At 35.4% G+C, this 20,161-nt stretch overlaps 1 protein-coding gene across 1 annotated transcript; it reads right to left on the reverse strand.

The window, feature by feature from the left end:
- Window positions 1-15,097: 15,097 nt before the first annotated feature.
- Window positions 15,098-17,186, reverse strand: LOC113349273 (12-oxophytodienoate reductase 1-like). The gene is made up of 5 exons (XM_026593218.1): window positions 17,032-17,186; window positions 16,456-16,596; window positions 16,209-16,339; window positions 15,953-16,114; window positions 15,098-15,844 (listed from the first exon to the last, which is right to left on the reverse strand). The coding sequence occupies exons 1-5, from the start codon at window positions 17,088-17,090 to the stop codon at window positions 15,252-15,254; spliced, it is 1,086 nt and encodes a 361-aa protein (XP_026449003.1). The 5' UTR covers window positions 17,091-17,186; the 3' UTR covers window positions 15,098-15,251.
- Window positions 17,187-20,161: the final 2,975 nt, after the last annotated feature.

Below are 20,161 nucleotides of genomic sequence, written 5' to 3' on the forward strand. Positions count from 1 at the left end.
TGACTACTTTTGTATCTTGCCTATCGGAGAAATCAATCTCAAGTCAATCCTTATGAGTGTACTTAGTACGATAGAAACAGCAAGATCGGATCACACAACTACGAGAAACTAGTATCGGTCTGGCTTCACAATCCCAATGAAGTCTTCAAGTCGTTAACTACAGGGTCTCGATAGGAACCTAAGGTTAAAGGAGAATCGACTCTAGCTAATACAACTAGTATCACACAGGAGGTGTGGGGATTAGGTTTCCCAGTTGCTAGAGTTCTCCCTTATATAGTCTTTCAAATCAGGGTTTGCAATCAATGTTAGCTTAGTAACAAAGCATTCAATATTCACCGATAGATGAAAACCTGATTAGATTCAAGATAATATCTTTCAACCGTTAGATCGAAACTTAGATTGTTACACACAAATGAAATGCACGTTTATGTAACCGTACCCAAACTTGTACATCTAGTTGGTTCAACAGTAGTTAACCAAATGGTTAGCGATATGAGAACTTTCATATCAACCATATTCTTCTTTACCACAACTTGTTCAAATGACTCAAATGAACTAGTTAGAGAGTTGTTCAATTGCTTAGATCTTTATGATAGACACAGTTGAAACAAAAACGATTTGATTCACTCGAATCGATTCATGAACTTTATATCCACGGTTTGCAAACTTGCATTCCTTAGTTTATATAAGTTTAAGTTCACGAATAATCGTTTTTAGAAAATAACCAACTTAAGTACGCGGATTGGTACGTGGACTTAAGTACCCTGAATAAGTTTGTAAATAGTCCACAAACTCTAGCAGATTTTCTCGGGAAGAGAACCTCCGACAGTACGCGAACTGGGTTCACGGACTCTGTTCCGGTTTTCCTGATCAACAAAGTACGCATACTTTGGTTCAAGGAATAAGGACTTATACATGTAAGAGTTATCACACAATGCTTATATCCAAGGTTTTAACTCATACGATTCGCATCATTTTTTAACATTTCGAGTCAACTCGTGCTGTGAATCGAATCTTCACCTGAATCGTGAAGATTCTCTTTATTTTATGCGATTCAGAACTTCGTGAAGGTTTTACCTTCCTTGAAATTAAGTATAAAAATGAAAAGCTAAGTTAAGAACAGAACTAGCGACCTCTGGTGCCCTCATGCGTGATCATAACCACTGAACCAGGTTGCACTTTTGTGAAATACACTGAAACTATATAGTTTTTGTAATAAAATTGGTAACTAATATGTAACTCAAGTTAAATTTTTCACATAACTTTATTATTTATTAGCAAATATACGATTCAAAAACCAACCATGAATCTATGATTCACGATTCAATATACGATTCAATTCATAAAATATGAAAAACGGTTTACGTTACGATTTACGATTTCACAACCTTGCTTATATCCAACAATGGTTATATAATCTAAACTCTCATTTCAATCATTGAAACATTCTTAGAGAACGTTATATAGTTGTTGTTCACAAACCATTTTTCGTCAAAGCCATCAAGTGATTGAAACTTCACATGACTTTCGTCACTAGTAAAGATGAATTTGGCCAAAGCAAAAGCTTACCAACACATATTTCAAGAAATATATTAGCGAGATAAACTCGACTCGAAATAGCAAATGTGTATAACCAAAATCTATATAGCAAAACGACTTTTGTCTCAAGATAGGAGATACAGTAGATAAACTTTTGAGTGATAGATAAGTTCAAGTCTCCACATACCTTTTAGTCGATGAAGTTCCACCAGTTCCTTGAGTAGTTCTTCGTCTTTGTATGATGATCGCCATGGAGTCTTGAGCTCAACTACACTTTATATCCTAGTCCGAGACTTAGCTAATAGTAGACTAGAAATCAAGACTTATATTTTTGATCACTAACATTGACAAACATGCTTGAGATAGCAACGCATGCCAGTTCGACCGAGCAGTGCTCTAACAATCTCCCCCTTTGTCAATTTTAGTGACAAAACTATCAATACATAAGGAATACAAAAATAGATAAACAAACTTTTGTAGCTCCACTTCCACATGCTTGATCTTCTTGGCTCTTCAACATTACTCGAAATCTTCGTCACTTCCAAGTACTCCAATGATCCCAAAGGTTGTAAGTTTAGTATCACTGTTGTTGAAAATCCGTAGTCATAACAATGAGAAAACAAGAATCCTCAATCATTGTTACACAGTGTCATAGTATTATTATACAACATCAAAGTTCAATTAGATCACAACTTCGACAACAATACTATGGTGATATGTATCACTCCCCTTTAGTCAATACTCCATCTCACATGGAAACCACTCCCCCTTACATAATGATCCGAAAACCATATGTATTTGTAGTGTGAACTACACATTAATTCTCCCCCTTTTTGTCAATACAATTGGCAAAGGTACGAAAACTAGTGGGATCCTAATGAAATTTCCATAGAGACATTTCATGACCAAAAGCAAGCACATATCAACTTTTTAGATGCCATCATATAGCCGAAGCTAAATGCATTCATCAAGGAGTTTATAAATATACAAGATAATACCTATAATATTCCACAACCGCACTCCCCACAAAGATTTGGCAATTAAGCACAAGTTCAATTAAGAACTCTCCTCCATAAAATGTCATTCCCGAAAGAACAACAAGAGCGACCTTACTTTCACAAGAAAAGAAGGATTTCTTTGGACATAACAAATCATATACGAATATGAATTTGAATCCAAAAATACTCAATCAAATTAACCACAAGAAGACCCATGATTAATTCAATCGGAATACACAACTAAATTACCACAAGAGTTTGATCAATTCAATTGGTCATGCTCGACATAGGAGAACTTACGGAGCCGCACAATATATACATAAAATATGGATCAGGGAAGATCAATACTGCGGAATAGACAAGGATTCATTATATTTCCCATCACTATTTGCATAATGACATAATAGGCTTAAAACTTTTGTAATGTCAAAAGATCATTCATTCTTTTATCAATACATGCATATCGACATATGAAAGACTTAACTTTTGACAAAGTATGGGACAATCATAGTTCACGGACACAAACACACATATCCCATAACAAGTTTGCAATATGTAAAACCATAAAGATTAATACTGCAAAAATCATCTTCCAAACAATTTTTTAGAATTTAAACAAATAAATCTAAAAACAATAAAGATGAAAACGTTGGACATAGCTATGTGTAATCACAATAATGGCTATTCCAAACTCTAGTTATTCTTCCTGAAAACACAAGAATAAAATTCTCATAAGAAGATTTACTAGACATTAAGACCTTTGAAGAATTCTTTATCGTCCCCAAACTCCTTGTCATCAACAGTCATTGGGACATAAGGTTCATGAATATAGGATTTAATATCAATAAACCTTCTTGACTGATGTCGAACCAGGGCCTTCTGAATCTCAAGAGTCTTGACTACAACAGCCTTTATCTGTTGAATTTCCTTTCGTGTCTCCTTCAATACTTCAAGAACATCTAAGAATTTCTGAGAATTTGAAGGAACAACTCTTAGCTTCATCACATTCCTTCTTCTTCTTTTTTTCAAAGTTGGAGGCAACGGAGATTTCTCTTTTTCCTTCACGATTGATGGCTTTACAATCATATTAACATCTTTTCCATCAGAAGACATAATACTTTGAGTATCCATAATCGTATGGGTTTGTGAGAGGAAATCACAATTCAACTCAACAAGCAGTCTTAAGATAAAAGAAATTTCAGGGAAGGAAAAAGGAATGTAGGGTTACACAACCTTTAACAGGATTCGTGGACGCACAATTCTGAACCCTATAGAGAGTAGAATTGTCGAGAATCACCCTCCTTTATTGATAGATAGGAAATTTCAATTTTGCATCAAAACAAAACTTAAGAAAAGAGAAAAAGAAAAAATTTTCTTAAAGACTGAGAGGTGCACAACCTTGTATTTTTTGATCAGGCACATGAGACAAGATCAACAAAACAACACAATCAAGTTGTGTTGCGGTGAACAATAATCTGTTCACCATGTTCCTTTTGAGAGGAATCTATAGACCTCTGTCTATCAAAACGATTGGACCATAATTTCTTCTCTAATGGTCTTGTTTTATCCTTGGAAACTAACTTCTTAGACGAATATAAAATCTTACATACCTCAGCGGTCTTTTGAACAAGTTTGAGCTTGTTTGCTAATCGATTTGCTTTTCGTTGAAGTTTGTTGACATGTCTCAATTTGTGTTTGTACTTGTAACACTTTGATAGTTCATGACCTTTGAGTGAACAATACGAGCATGTCAATCTTGGATATAACTCAGGCATCTGAGATGTGCAAGCTGCTAGACACATAGTGGTACCTGAAACATCATACACAGAGTTTCCAATGGAAAGGTCAATTTTATCTTCCAGATTGGTTGAGTTTTCTTATGAAAGAATGTCAAGATTGATGTATGTATTGCTACAATTATCAAAATCAATATTTTCACAAAGAAGTGCAACACTTGATTTTTCGTCTTCATTAGAATCATAGTTGTCAGACTTTCATCAAGAGTTGCAGCAAGACCTTTGTTCCCAATGTATTTCTTTCGAGTTGGACACTCATTTTCAAAATGACCAAAACCTTTACACTTAAAGCACTGAGGCATATCCTCGTCATCAGCTTCATCATTATCCCTATTTTTAGGAGGAACACGATTATGTGGTTTATCTGATGACTTGGATTTATCTCTGGAGAACCATTTAATCTCTTCAAAAGAAGATCCCTAAACTGTCTTGTGATCAACGAGACTGACTTGTCAAGATCTTCATCTGATGAATCAGCCTCAGAAAGATCATCTTCAGAGACGTAAATAATTTTACTTTTATCAAGTAATTTAGTGTTCTTTAGTGCTTTGAAAGCACCATCCTTACTAGACTTGGACGTATGCTCATGATCAAAGATATTTAGCTTCCCAAACAGAGTATTTCTTGATAGTGTTGCGAGATTATTTCCTTCAACGATGGCATGCTTCTTAGAATCGTATCTAGATGGCAATGATCTAAGAATTTTCATCACAATGTCCCTTTTAGGAATGGTCTTACCCAAAGCAAAAGATGCATTAACAATTTCACACACTTTGTGATTAAACTCATCAAATGTTTCTTCATCTGCCATACGAAGGTTTTCCCAATAAGAATTTAGGTTTTGAAGCCTATCTTCTTTCTCACTGGTATTTCCTTCAAATATGGTTTCTAAGATATCCCAGGCTTCTTTAGACTTAGTGCACGTAGTCACATGGTGTTGAAGATCTGGGGTAATGGCATGTATGATAGCATTTAAGCCGTCAGAATTTTGCTTTGCAGCAAGGATTTCTTCTGGACTATATCTACCAATATCCTTAGGTATAGATACATCGTCTTCTGTATTAACCGGAGGATCATAGCCATTAACAACACGTACCCATGTTCGAAAATCACGAGCTTGAAGAAAAGCACGCATAGCAATTTTCCACCATAGGTAGTTTGAGCCATCGAAGACTGGTGGTATGTTTATGGATATAAAACTCTTGTCCATAGAGTCACATCGCTACAAACACAGACTTATGAGGTTTTTAAACGTGTTTGTCTGCTCTGATAGTAATTGAAAAAGCGGGGGTCTAACAACCACACCCAATATTTCATTAGAAATTTGTATGGACTAACTCCAATATACTTTTAAGAGAATCAACTAGACAGTCAGACTCAATCTTAATAAAAGTATATTAAAGAGTTACATCTCTCTTTCTCGATTCAATACTTACTCAAGCAAATAGAAATCTGCGAGTCTAATTGAATACAAGAGAAATCACTTGAACGGTACCAAAGACCAATGTTCAAGTATCAATCAATTTCAATCAACAACCAAAGGTTGGATTTCCCTATTAATTGATTCAAACGCACAACCTATGATATTTCAATTATATAACAAAATATAATGCCGAAAAGAAATAACACAGACACCAGAATTTTTGTTAACGAGGAAACCGTAAATGCAGAAAAACCTGGGGACCTAGTCCAGATTGAACACACACTTTATTAAGCCGCTACAGACACTAGCCTACTACAAACTAACTTCATCCTGGACTGTAGTTGAACCCCAATCAATCTCACACTGATCCAAGGTACAGTTATGCTCCCACGTCTCTGATCGTAGCAGGATACTACGCACTTGATTCCCTTAGATGATCTCACCCACAACTAAGAGTTACTACGACCCAAAGTCGAACACTTTAATAAACAAATCTGTATCACACAGAAAAGTCTACGGTAATAGATAAATCTGTCTCCCATAGAAATACCTACGAGTTTTTGTTCCGTCTTTTGATAAATCAAGGTGAACAGGAACCAATTGATAAACCAGACTTATATTCCCGAAGAACAGCTTAATATTATCAATTAATATAAATCGTATGATGGCGAAACTAGATATTGTGGAATCACAAACGATGAGACGAATATGTTTGTGACTACTTTTATATCTTTCCTATCGGAGAAATCAATCGCAAGTCAATCCTTACGATTTTACTTAGTACGATAGAAACAGAAAGATCATATCACACAACTACGAGAAAGTAGTATCGGTCTGGCTTCAAAATCCCAATGAATTCTTCAAGTCGTTAACCTACAGGGTCTCGATAGAAACCTAAGGTTAAAAGAGAATCGACTTTAGATAATACAACTAGTATCACACAGGAGGTGTGGGGATTAGGTTTCCTAGTTTCTAGAGTTCTCCCTTGTATAATCTTTCAAATCAGGGTTTGCAATCAATGTTAGATTAGTAACAAAGCATTCAATATTCACCGTTAGATGAAAACATGATTAGAATCAAGCTAATATCTTTCAACCGTTAGATCGAAACTTAGCTTGTTACACACAAATGAAATGCACGTTTGTGTAACCGTACCTAAACTTGTATATCTAGTTGGTTCAACAATAGTTAACCAAATGGTTATCCATATAAGAACTTTCATATCAACCATATTCTTCTTTACCACAACTTGTTCAAATGACTCAAATGAACTAGTTAGAGAGTTGTTCAATTGCTTAGATCTTTATGATAGACACAGTTGAAACAAAAACGATTTGATTCACTCGAATCGATTCATGAACTTTATAGCCACGGTTTGCAAACTTGCATTCCTTAGTTTATATAAGTTTAAATACACGAATAATCGTTCTTAGAAAATAACCAACTTAAGTACGCGGACCGGTACGCGGACTTAAGTACCCGAAATAAGTTTGTAAATAGTTCACAAACTCCAAAAGATTTTCTCGGGAAAAGAACCTCCGACAGTACGCGGACTGGGTTCGCGGACTCTTTTCCGGTTTTCCTGATCAACAAAGTACGCATACTTTGGTTCAAGGAATAAGGACTTATACATGTATGAGTTATCACACCTTGCTTATATCCAACAATGGTTATATAATCTAAACTCTCATTTCAATCATTGAAACATTCTTAGAGGACGTTATATAGTTGTTGTTCACAAACCATTTTTCGTCAAAGCCATTTTCAAGTGATTGAAACTTCACATGAATTTCGTCACTAGTAAAGATGAACTTGGCCAAAGCGAAAGCTTACAAACACATATTTCTAGAAATAGATAAGCGAGATAAACTCGGCTCGAAATAGCAAATGTGTATAATCAAAGTCTATATAGAAAAATGACTTTTTTCTCAAGATATGAGATAAAGTAGATAGACTTTTTAGTGATAGATAAGTTCAAGTCTCCACATACCTTTTAGTCGATGAAGTTCCACCAGTTCCTTGAGTAGTTATTCGTCTTTGTATGATGATCGCCATGGAGTCTTGAGCTCAACTACACTTTCTATCCTAGTCCGATACTTCGCTAATAGTAGACTGGAAATCAAGACTTATAGTTTTGATCACTAACATTGACAAACATGCTTCAGATAGCAGCGCATGCGAGTTCGACCGAGTAGTGCTCTAACAAAAAGTCCTAGAACGACTTTTGGTGGAAAAAAAAATCTGGTGGGTTATACTTGAAACAACGGGGGAAACTATGCACCTGTAAGCTTCAGGGTTGTTTAGGGTTTAAATTTTTGAAAACTTTTAATGGTCTTTGCTGTCAAAAATGGCTTGGAGACTTATACATTGTTATAATGATATTTGGGTCAAAAAATTTATGTGCAAATTTTTTTTCCAACAATCATCCATTGTATATACTATAGAAAAAATCAGGATTCTTCGTGGGTTTGGAAAAATCTATATTATGGTCTTGATATCATTAGGGAAATTGGTTCTGGGAAGCTAAAGATGGTAATACTATTCTTGCTTTAGGATAAGTGGATACCTGATGTGTTGTCTTCGGTACCCCAACCCCTACTTTAAAGTTGTTGATTTCATAGATCCATGTTCCAGGCAATAGAATGACTGACTTACTACATAGTGGCTATTTCATTCTTGATATTATTCAAATAAATAAATAAGAAAGTTAGGATTCCCATTTCGGATATGATAGACTTAGGTCTGCCTCACCTAATGGTATTTTTTATGTTAGGTCATCTTATCTACCAACTCAAATAGGCAGGTCTACAAAGCTTTATGGAGTTCTAATATGCTTCCTAAAATCCATATTTTGTTTTTTTTGAAATGTCTTGAGAATGTTTTTCCCACCAAATCTAAGCTTTCTCATTATATTAGTAATCAAAACAACTCTTGTAGAATGTGTAATGATAATGCTTTTGGAACCACCAAACACATATTATTTCACTGCCTTTTTGTTAGAGATGTTTGGACTGCCATACCAAATGGTAATGTTGTGCTTCAGGAAATAGTTACCAATTTGTCTATCAAATATTGGATAACAAAGTGGCTATGTAACAATTAATCAAAGTCATCATGCTATGACCACCGCTCTGACCACCCCTTGGTGCATGTGGACAGATATATGTTGTAAAGTGTTTAGGGTAAGACTTTGCATGCAAACTCGATTGCTAGCTTAGATGTAAAACTAGCTAATGAAACATTGGAATTTGTGTCTTCCAGAATGGAACCAGAACTCTTCTCATGTTATTAATACTTATAAAAACAATATTGATATCGCTCTACAACATTCCTCAGAGGGACTCCCAGCTGCTATGTTGTATTGTGATGCTTCTTTTGATGAAGATACTAATAGTATGTAGTACTGGTATTTATGTAACAGATGCTGCAAAACACTTCAAAGGTTGCAGAGTAATCTCATGGACATCAAGGAACACAGAGGAAGCTGAATGTCTAACACCATTTTAGGTCATCCAATGGACCAAAAACAAGCACATCTTCAATATCGTCTTATCAGCGATGCGAAGAAGGTTGTGGATTACCCAAAGAATAAAAACAATACTTTATGTTAGTTTAGTATTTCAATTTTAGATGATTCTCAATCGTTTTTAAACTTTTTTTCTTTCGTTACAATTAGGTTTTCCAATGGAGATTATAATTTAGTAGTTGATCGTATTGCTAAACATAATAGACAATTTGATGTAAGTGGTGAATAGTTGGAATTTGTCCCTGATTTAATTTCTCAAACATTGTAATCTATTAGTATTCTTAATGCAATTCATTTTTCTATAATAATAAATAAAAAAAAACTTTGGAGTTCAGTTATTGGATCTGAAATACTAGTGACTGTATTTGGGAACTGGGGTTAAGCTTTATTTATCGTATTTTTTCTTCGTAATTGTCATTTTTATACACATTTTTCCGTTGAGAATTTTAGAGAATGAATTTATGTAAAAACATGCAAGGGTATTTGGTAGAACTGGGAAATTGAGAAGATCGTAGGGTGAAATTTTATTTTTATTTTTTTTTGCTAGGAAAATTGATTCATTGATGAAACAGAAAGATTACAAATTTTGGTTCAGGAAATGAGGATAGTCAACTTCTCAAGAACCTGTTACACCCTGCCTTCTACTGGATTTAGCTGCTTTGTCAGCAGATGAATTTAAGTCTCTCTGGATATACTCAAACTTAGAAAAATGGAGCAAGCAGACCAGCTACTTTGGTCACTAGTTTTATTCAAATAGGAAATGACATTACTTGAGTCGCTTCTGATGCAAATGGAAGATTGATTTCTAGAGTTACTCCACTGGACAGCTTCAAAAACTGCCAGAGTTTCTGCATCTTCCACACTGCCAATCAACCCATGGATTATTTTGCACCCTTTATAGGCACTTGTTAAGTCAAAACAAACAATCTCAATTCCATATTTGTTAGATAATATAACAATCATTTGGTAAAGATGCATTATTAGGTGGCTCAGGATAACTAAGATTCATTGTTTCATTGCTGGAAATGTTGTTGTTAAAATTAGACATGGTTTCATTGCAGAGTATTATCCACCTAACAGTGGCAGTATGATTCAACAGTTTATCTTGAAAGATTCTACAACATCTTTGTATCCATATACACCATGCAGTAGTAAAAAAACCAAAAATTATATCATTAGACGTTGAGATAACAAGCCCTTTACGAATCCAATCTTTTATACTCATGTTCGACCCAGCATCTTGAAGGAATAAGTGACCGATGGAAATTAGAGACCACACATCATTAGCAAACTTACAATGCAGTAGAATATGCTCAGCAGACTCATGACAATTATCATCACACATAGCATATGTTATACTGTGGTTATTATTGCATCTATGAAAACTAAACTTGGTAGGAAGAATATTTTGTACACATTTCCAAATAAATTAAAAGGTGGACTTTGGGGAGAACAGGTGCAGACCACATTTTTTAAAAGCGGGGAACCAACTACTAGATTGAGTAGAATCGTCATAATCATTAGTCAGTAATGAATATACAGATTTAACAGAGAATCTATCGTTTCTGTTATGAGGCCATATTAGCCTGTCATTACCAGTTATGGGTATCATAGTTTTTAGGATATTAGTACAAGTATCAAGAGTGAAGAAATTATGCAGTAATTCCGATTTTCAGCTTCTAGTGTCCTGGTTGATGAGTTGAGCTACATGCATATTGGGATTAGGGTATGCAGTGCAGTGAGGGTGCTTAGCATCTTTAATCTAATTATCATAAAAAGCTCTAATAGTGCTACCATTCCTAATTTCCCAGCAAGAGTTTTTAATGATAAAATCCATTCATATACTAATACTACTCCAAACCCATGAACATTCTTTCTGTTTAGTGTAATTTAAAGGGATACAACTCTTGAAATACTTGCATTTAAGAATTTTGGCACAAAGAAGAGAGTCAGGATTTTGGGCCAAGTTTTAGCAAGTAATGCAATGTTGAATTTCCTAAAATTTCTAAAACCTAGACCACCATTCATTTTGTATGCATAAATATTTTCCCACTTTTTCATACAAATGCCCCTAGGGGCATTCTTTCCCACTAAAAGTCTCTTTGCCTGCTGATCCATTCTATTTATGATTTTATCTGGGAGTAAGAATCAATGATAGTTGGTAGACGAGTTTACATGTTTAACCATAACAATTCACCACCTTGAGTGAGTTTAATTCCTTTCCACTTGGCTACCCTCTTACCAAACTAATCAACTAAATGGTTGGAAGTCTCATTCCTAGTTTAATTTAGGAAAAGAGGTAGACCAAGGTACTTATTAGATATATCAATTTTCTTAACACCTAGGTGACGAATAAGAGAAACACAATGATCAGGATGAACGTTTTTACTGAAAAAATATCCTGACTTTTGGAAATTAATGACCTGACCAGAATAGTTGTTAAAGTCTCATAAGATTGTCAGCTTCATTATGAGTTGTTTTGATAAAGATGAGACAATCATCAAAAAATAGCAAGTGTGAGATGCTAGGAGCTTCATGTGTCACCTTAAAATCATTGATAAGATTGGTTTCCTCAGCATACATAAGATACTTAGAAAATTGACTCCATACATAAAATAAAAAGATACGGAGACAGTGGATCTCTTTGTATCAAGCCCCTAGTAGGATTATATGAGGGACAAGGAGATCCATTTAGGAGAACAGAGATGTTTGTGGTACTCATACATTGAAAAATTAGATCACACCAGTGACTTCCTGAACCAAAACTTTTTTTTCTCTCTCTAAACTAACACTATAACCAACTCTAATTCATTTAATTTGTATTAACAATTAATCTTAACAATATGATTCATAAACAGTCATTTTTCTCAAAGCAGTTTTAAGTAATGATTCATGTCGAGTTTTGATTCATGGGTTTTGTTGTATTTCTTCCTGAACAAACTCTCATTATTACTGACTATCATCTACTTTACTGATCTAGGCTCTTGTGTTTCTTATCTTCCTACTTTTTTCTTATTTGTTCTTTTATTGGTACCAGTTGTGTTCTTGTGATATGAATAGCTAATTTTCTCTTCGTGTTTGCAATGAATCATGTCTTCCATTTGAGATCAACCAGTCGTGGTTTTTCCAAAAGCAGTGTGTATTCAAAGTCTATATCAGTTGTGCAAGAATCCATCAATCTTGCTTTTATCATCAGAAAGTCAATCTGGAGTATTCAATTTACAAGTCTATCTAATCAGTGTGATTATCTGTCCATGTCTCAATAATCCAAGAAAAAGTTCTTCGATCCCCCCCACACCCCACACACACACACACCCATTATTCAGATCCTAAATATATGCAAAAGACAGTTTCTTTTCTCATTTCTGAGAAGCAAATTGATATACACGACAACATATATGTTGAGATTATTAGTCCCACATTGGCTGGGTTATCTAAGATCATATGGTTTATAATCACTACCGCCACTCCGCTCATTGTCAGTTGGTTTTGAGTTGAATACACACATTCTGACATGGTATTATCAGAGCAGACCATGTATGACGAGTCGTTTGACCGCACCTTTACTCCGCGTCACTCGATTTATTTTCAACGTGTTCAAGTCAACGAGGCTGTACGTAAGGGGCGTGATGAGATTATTACTCCCACAAAGTTTGGGTTATCTAAAATCCTGCAGCTTATAAGCCTTGGGCAACCTTAACCTTGCAAACCGGTTTTTGAGGTTAGATTGGCCCATGTACTTCAATATGGTATCAGAGCAACATGTCAAAATAAGTTATAACATCGCTCTCAGACACATCCTGAAACAATGATATTAAAACATCTTGAACCAGTGATTTTAGTCTTGGATTAGACTAACAACAAAGATAATAAATCCTATCTTTGATGCAAATAAAACGAATATGATTGTGTAGTGTTTTGAACTCGATACAACAGAGACAAAAATCAGCTAAAAGGCGACTAGTAATTGCATCAAAGAAAACAAAATTGGAATAGAAACGGAAGCAAAAATGATTGAAAAATATGATGATGCTAAAGATTCTTTTTTCGAAAGGAAACAGTGGTAACTTCTGTCAACATGTTGAACTGGATCATAAAGCGATGTTAATTGGTTTTGAGTTGAATGTCCTATTATAACAATATATTTTTAATTCTCTGTTTACTATTGACAACATCATTGCTAATGTCATCCGATCACCGAAAATCAAAAAAAAGAAAAGAACGGATTACTATGTCCAAATTCATTGGTGGGGTACGGAAAGATGCGTACTTGTATTTTTCATTTTAGTACCCAATTCTTCCATTTTTTTCGTTGAACCATTGAACCTATTTAATGTTTCCATGAAATCATTAGTACATTAAAATAAATATATACTCCCTCCGTTCTAGTTTAGATGTCAAAATTGGATTTTGCACAAAGATTAAGAAACACAAAGAGAATAGTTTTTTTCCCATAATTACCCTAGGTTAGTATTTAATGTTCCCAGTTTTTAAATGTCTAAGTTTTTGTTGTTTAGTTGGAAAAATTCAATTTAGAAAAAATATATAGAGAAAAGTATTTAAGAGTGTGTCTTGAAAATTGAAATACACAATTGTCCATGTTATGGCATGATTTCAAGTCAGGGGAAAATCAGGATAAAAGGTGGAAAAATATGGAGTATAGCAAGTATTCTAGGACAAAAAAAATCCCCAATTTTGGTATCTAAACTAGGACGAAGGGAGTATGTATAACATTTTGAAAGTGTTGAAAAACTTTGGGTTGAACACAATTAATTTATAATTTGTGACTATTTGCAACATCATGGGCAGGGTCACCTATCACCAAAAGAGAAGGAAAAGATAGGGAAGAGTGGATTTATTGTATCCATTGTCCAAGTTCACTGGGTCTTACACCCATTATTTCAAGGCTACTAATAGGGGTACCAAATTTGTTTGGGATGTACCAAAATACACATAAGATAAAAAAAATCCATTGCCTTTGGGTTGGTACACCCCCAAGCAATTTGTTACCCCTATTAGCAATCTTGCATTATTTGGCCACAATCCATTGAACTTTGAATGGTTAGTTTTGTTTCTTGGAAGGATCACATAATCCCAATGCAATCACGGATTATCCAGTTGGCCAAGACCCTGAAAATCTTCACTCGCATTTCAGGAAAAGAAAAATCACATATCTAAAGATTCTTTGCATTAACTGATATAAATGTATGTTGACAACATTTATCATCCTTGGGTGAGTTTTGAAATGATCGGGATGTTTATACAAGCAGGATTATTAGACAACAATTCGGTGGAGATACTATAGATCGATTGAATTCCACTATTCCGAATACATACGTTGACATGCTTCAAAAAAAAAAAAAAAAACATACGTTGGTTTGACTTTGAATGGCAGTCCTTACAGGTCAACATTTTACAGAGTAGGTTTGACTTTGGCTCCATTCATGTTCTGAATAATTTTTTGTGTTTTTGCTTACGCAATATCTTTTTAGTTTTTGGTCTGAAACTATCTCTCCAATTATTGAGGCGGCTATTACTAGTTTAAATATTTTCTCTTCATTTTCTGTACTATACTCATTTCTAGAAATCGCTGATGTTCGTGATTACGTCAAGGTAGAAGAATGAAATGGAGTGGACTCTGCTCAGAATGCTCCGTCCACACTCCACAGCAAAATGATGCAAAAAACACATGTTCATTTGCTGCAAGGCAGGTTAGGGTGCATTTTATTGAGGCCAACCCTCATTGTGTCTAAGGTGGCTCACTTTTCACTGATGATTACACCTACAGAGGCGCGAGGCTTAAATTACCGTACTATGTATAACAACAGAGAAGTGCAGTTCATATTGAATTCCCAATAAATTACAGCAGTTGCACACAAATGATCTTATTACTCTCATTTCAGGAAGTTACACAAGATCAAGTAAAAACAGAGAACAGACCAAATCAATTGTTGTACGTAACAATTGAACTAGTTACCTTGATCTAGAAATGGGTAATCCGTGTAACCAACAACTGGGTCAGGTATGTAAAACGTATCACGGTTATACTTATTAAGAGGTGCATCAATGGCAAACCGTTTAGGCAAATCCGGGTTAGCCAAAAACAAGCGACCATATGCAATGAGATCAGCATGATCCTCTTCCACGACTTTGTTTCCGTCATCTTTCTTATAACCTCCAGCTGAAATGAAACTTCCCTTAAAAGCTTTCCTCATTGGTAAACTACTATGAGGAGTTTCTTGAGCCTCTGCCATGGTGACCATCCTAGGCTCTATCACATGAAGGTATAAAATTCCGAGTTTGTTTAATGATTCGGCCATGAATAGGCCAAGAGCGTCAGGGTTTGAGTCACCTGTTTCCATGTAATCTGCGAAAGGAGATAGCCTTATTCCGACTTTATCTGCTCCAATTTCATCAATGACGGCTTTAACAACTTCTAGAGGAAAGCTGCATCGTTTCTCTAAGGTTCCGCCGTACTCGTCTGTTCTGTCGTTCACTGTATCCTTCATGAATTGATCGAGAAGGTAACCATTTGCGCCATGGACCTCAACTCCATCAAAGCCTAAGTGTATAAAGAAAGAGAATAGTTACAGCAAAAACACTAGAAAACGGTCCATATTAAGAATTCCCATATTTGCCACTCCAGGAGAAGGACAAGAAAACAATTTACCTGCTTCAATCGCATATCTTGCAGCAACCTTAAAATCATTGATGACTTGTGCGATTTCATCAATCCTCAATCGATGGGGAGCTGGCCAATCCACTCCGTAAAGGCCGGGTGTACATCCCTTATCGGTGCAAGAAATTGGAGCTTTCCCATTAGGCTGGTAGTCTAAATGAAAGGAAAAATAAATAAATATTAGTGTTCATCCTTGGATAGTAATTTTCTTTGTGGAGAGATATCAGGAAGAGTGATAAGAAAATACCATAAGTGGAGACTCTGCCTACATGCCAAATCTGGCAAAAGAAAATGCCACCCTTGTCATGAACAGCTTGTACAATTGGTTTCCATGCTTCTACATGCTCTTTGGTCCAAATTCCTGGTGTTTCTGGATACCTGACAAATTAAAATTAACCTTAATTTAATTTTGCTAGACTTGGTTTAAGTAAAATTATCTTCGCCAAACAAAATATCGAAAATGATCATCTATTCCAAAATGAGAAATGATATACCCTTGAGCTGTTTCAGATACTCCAGTAGCTTCAGTAATAAGAAGACCTCCATTAGTGGTTCTTTGCGAGTAATACAGGGCCGCATGTGGTTGGGGTACGTTTCCATAAGACCTACTTCTTGTTAGAGGTGCCAAAACAACCCTATCAAAATCAAAAAAAAAGTTGTTATTATAATTTTCACTTTCAGATACAGCAGCAGGATCATTACTAAACAATACATGCAGTAAGGGTTAAATTTAAACACAAAAGATTAAGCACATTTGTATTGGGGAGCCAGTTTGTGCTGGTTTCAGATATCACTCAGGGGGAAGACACCTTTTTTCTGATGTCAGGTAAGGCCCGTGATGGTTAGCTAGCTGGACAGTTTATTGCAAGGTCAATGATTAAAACAGTATTGCTGGTAATTGCCTACAACATTAAACTGTGGAGCACACAAAATAACACAATTTGAGGGTTTTAATCCTCCCATCTGAGATTACTTAATCCTTCAATCAACAAATCATGAACTCAAAGGGAGAAAAATGATTTGTTTTTGTGCAAATTTTATGAACCACAAAATATTTAGTACACACATACCTGTGGGCGAGTTGATAATTTCCCATTTTGTAAGGTTTGAGTAGTGGAATTGTTTCCATTTCTTCTTTCTAATTTCCTCACACAGTTTTACGTTGTCTTCCCCTTCTCTGAATTTTGTTCTCTGCTTCTTCAGAATTCTCTCTATCTTTTTATAACGTGAGAAATGGAATCACACACCAATGATTGTCACTGTCACCCCCACCAAACCGACAACTGTGTTTACATTTGACCCACAAACGCACCAAAATATCTTTACTTTCTGAAAAGTCACGGTATGAATATGTTCACACTTTCGGAGCGTTGCTATAGGGAGGAAAGATAAATTTACATTTGTTTTTCAAAGGCTCAAGTTTACACAACCCCAGTTTTAGCCAAAACTTTGAAATCCCACCAAAAGTGTTTCTTCCAAGAATATTTTCTTTTCCTCCCTATATGATAGAGATCGCTTTATTTTGACGTTCAACGAAGGAAAATGGCTAGTGCGGCTATTTCTTCATCTAGACAAGAAAACAAATTTCACGTTTTCCATTGAGAACGCATTTACATTGTTCGCCCGCTTCATTCATATTGGTCTACTTTGTAGATGTCGGTTTAGAATGCGAGATTCGATGTTCAGTTGGCATATAAGGTGTGTATGAATGCGACTAACACTGCAGGGGATGATCTGGAAGGTAAACTCACCACTGATCGATGAGGATACTCCATTCTAGAGGTTGCTGCGACTAGTACAAGTTACACTATGTTCCGGTAGGAAAGAAGAAAGCGTTGAACATTTATTTTTGCCTACGATTTTATTTGGTCAATTTGAAATTACAGAAAGCAACAAAAAAAAATTAAACGCTATGGCTTCAAAACAAATTAAAAGGCAAAAACAATGACATTCTGGTTTATTTATTTTTTGTGGTTGGCCGTTTGTAGGGTACTACTTGAGGGAAGCGTAATAGCCAGAATTGATTATGGGGAAAGGAAGAAAAATAGGGATGAGTGGTATGAAATTCTTTTTTCGACCTTTTGGTAACACATCCTTGACGATTTTGTGGTATTGTGAATTTAAAATCAAGCTTTGGATATTTAAATAGAGTAGCCACTAATTGGGTTGTAGTTGTAGATAAATTAGATTTGTGCCCATGCTATGTACGGGGCTTTTTTTTTCTCTATCTTTTCAATTTGGTGTGCAGGGGGCTTCGCTCCGCCCCATGGCGATGTATTTTTGATCTGGTGTAAAATATGTGAGTTTTTTTCTTAGTATATTTTTTTTTCTTTAGTATTAATTTGGAAAAAGAAGTCCTAATATGGTAGGCACTCGACTTCCGAATTGAATTTGGACTTACATAAAATTCCAAACACGGTAAGTTAAGTTTTCTTTTGAGATTGTAATTTTTAAACAAATCATAAGTTGTCAAGTGTCCTCACCAGAACGCTCGTTTCACAAAACTCAAAAAAGGCTTATTTCGACCAATAAGAAGAAAGAGTTTTCGACCAATAGGAAACGAGGGTTTCCTCACCGTTCAACATGAGAGCTTTATTTGTCTAGGCCTTTAAATCTTTAGATATCACTAGTGTTGAATGTATGGAACAAATTCTCTGAAAAGCGATTTCAAAAGCGATCAAATGTTAGTGTATAAAACTGATTTCAATAACATATCGTAATTATCTTAATCATTACAGTATAACCACTCTATATTAACACCCTTGGACATTTAGAAAATTATTAATATATGGAGGTTATTAATATATTACTCTTTATATACAGAAAAAGGTAAAATCCTAGCCATCTAATGGACCGCACACCCTATAACACTTCCCCTTGTGCGGTTCAAAAGCTAAACTTCAAATGTGTTGCCTCATTAAAATCTTGACAAGGAAAACCCAATGGGAAAAACCTTGAAGAAGGGAAATGAGAACAACGTGTTGAGTCCCAGTAAAGTTGCTCCATAGAGCTGGACACTTCTCTTGTTGCTTCATAAATGTGTAAAATAGTAAAACCCTGTGGTAAAAGAAAAATCTTAATCGGGAAATTATAACTCTGGTGTTGTCTCATTAAAACCTTACATAGTAACAAAACTCAATGGGAAAAAGTAATCTTGGAGAAGGGAAACAGAGTTCGGCACCAAGCTAGATGTCGACATCATATCATCAGTCATTAGTCCAATACTCTTTACATGTTTTTCAAATAAGGACTTAGGAAGTGACTTACTAAATAAGTCTGCCACATTCTCATCAGACGATACTTGGTTCACTTGAATGTTTTAGAGACATTGGTGTTGCTGATTGTAAAAGAACTTTGGTGTATGTTTCATATTATCACCATTGATATACCCTTGCTTCATTTATTCGATACAAGCTGCATTATCTTCATAAATGCATGTCGGCACTTCAGTGGTGGAACTTAAACCATTGTCCCTCGAATATGTGTAATGATAGACCTTAACCATATACATTCACGAACCTCCTCATGAGTGGCAATAATATCAGAGTGGTTCGTGTAGGTAGCCACAAGAGTCTGTTTTGTTGATCTCCAGGATATTGTTGTGTTCTTTATGGTGAATACATAACAATTTTGGGACCGAGCTTTATGGGGGTCTGAGAGGTACACAACATCATTAAAGCCAACCAAAACGTTATTTGGGGTTTTAATGTAGGGGGTTTGTCTTAGAGGTCCTCCTTTCGTCCTCATATGGATAAAAAAAAACCCATGTGAATGGTTCCTTTAAGGTATCTGAATACATTATTTATACCATTCCAATGACACTGTGTTGGTGCATGCTGAGCTATATCTAGGTAATAAGTTCAATGAGAATGAAATGTCTGGTCGAGTGCATTGTGCTAAGTACAATAATGCACCTATTTCACTTAGATAAGGAGTTTCAGATCCTAATACTTCTTCGCCATCCTTCTTGGGACGAAATAGATCCTTATTTACATCTAAGCTTCGACCAATCATGGAAGTGCTAGCAGGGTGCACTTTGTCCATATTAAATTTCCTGAGTATCTTTTGGACATATGCAGACTTGTGGATTAATATACCACAAGTTCGGTGTTCTAGTTCAAGCCCTAGACAAAAACGATTTTCCCAAGATCTTTCATCTCAAATTCAGATTTCAGATAACTTGCGGTTTTTCTTATTTCA

Source organism: Papaver somniferum, chromosome 2 (genome assembly GCF_003573695.1).
Source record: "Papaver somniferum cultivar HN1 chromosome 2, ASM357369v1, whole genome shotgun sequence".
Taxonomy (NCBI): domain Eukaryota; kingdom Viridiplantae; phylum Streptophyta; class Magnoliopsida; order Ranunculales; family Papaveraceae; genus Papaver; species Papaver somniferum.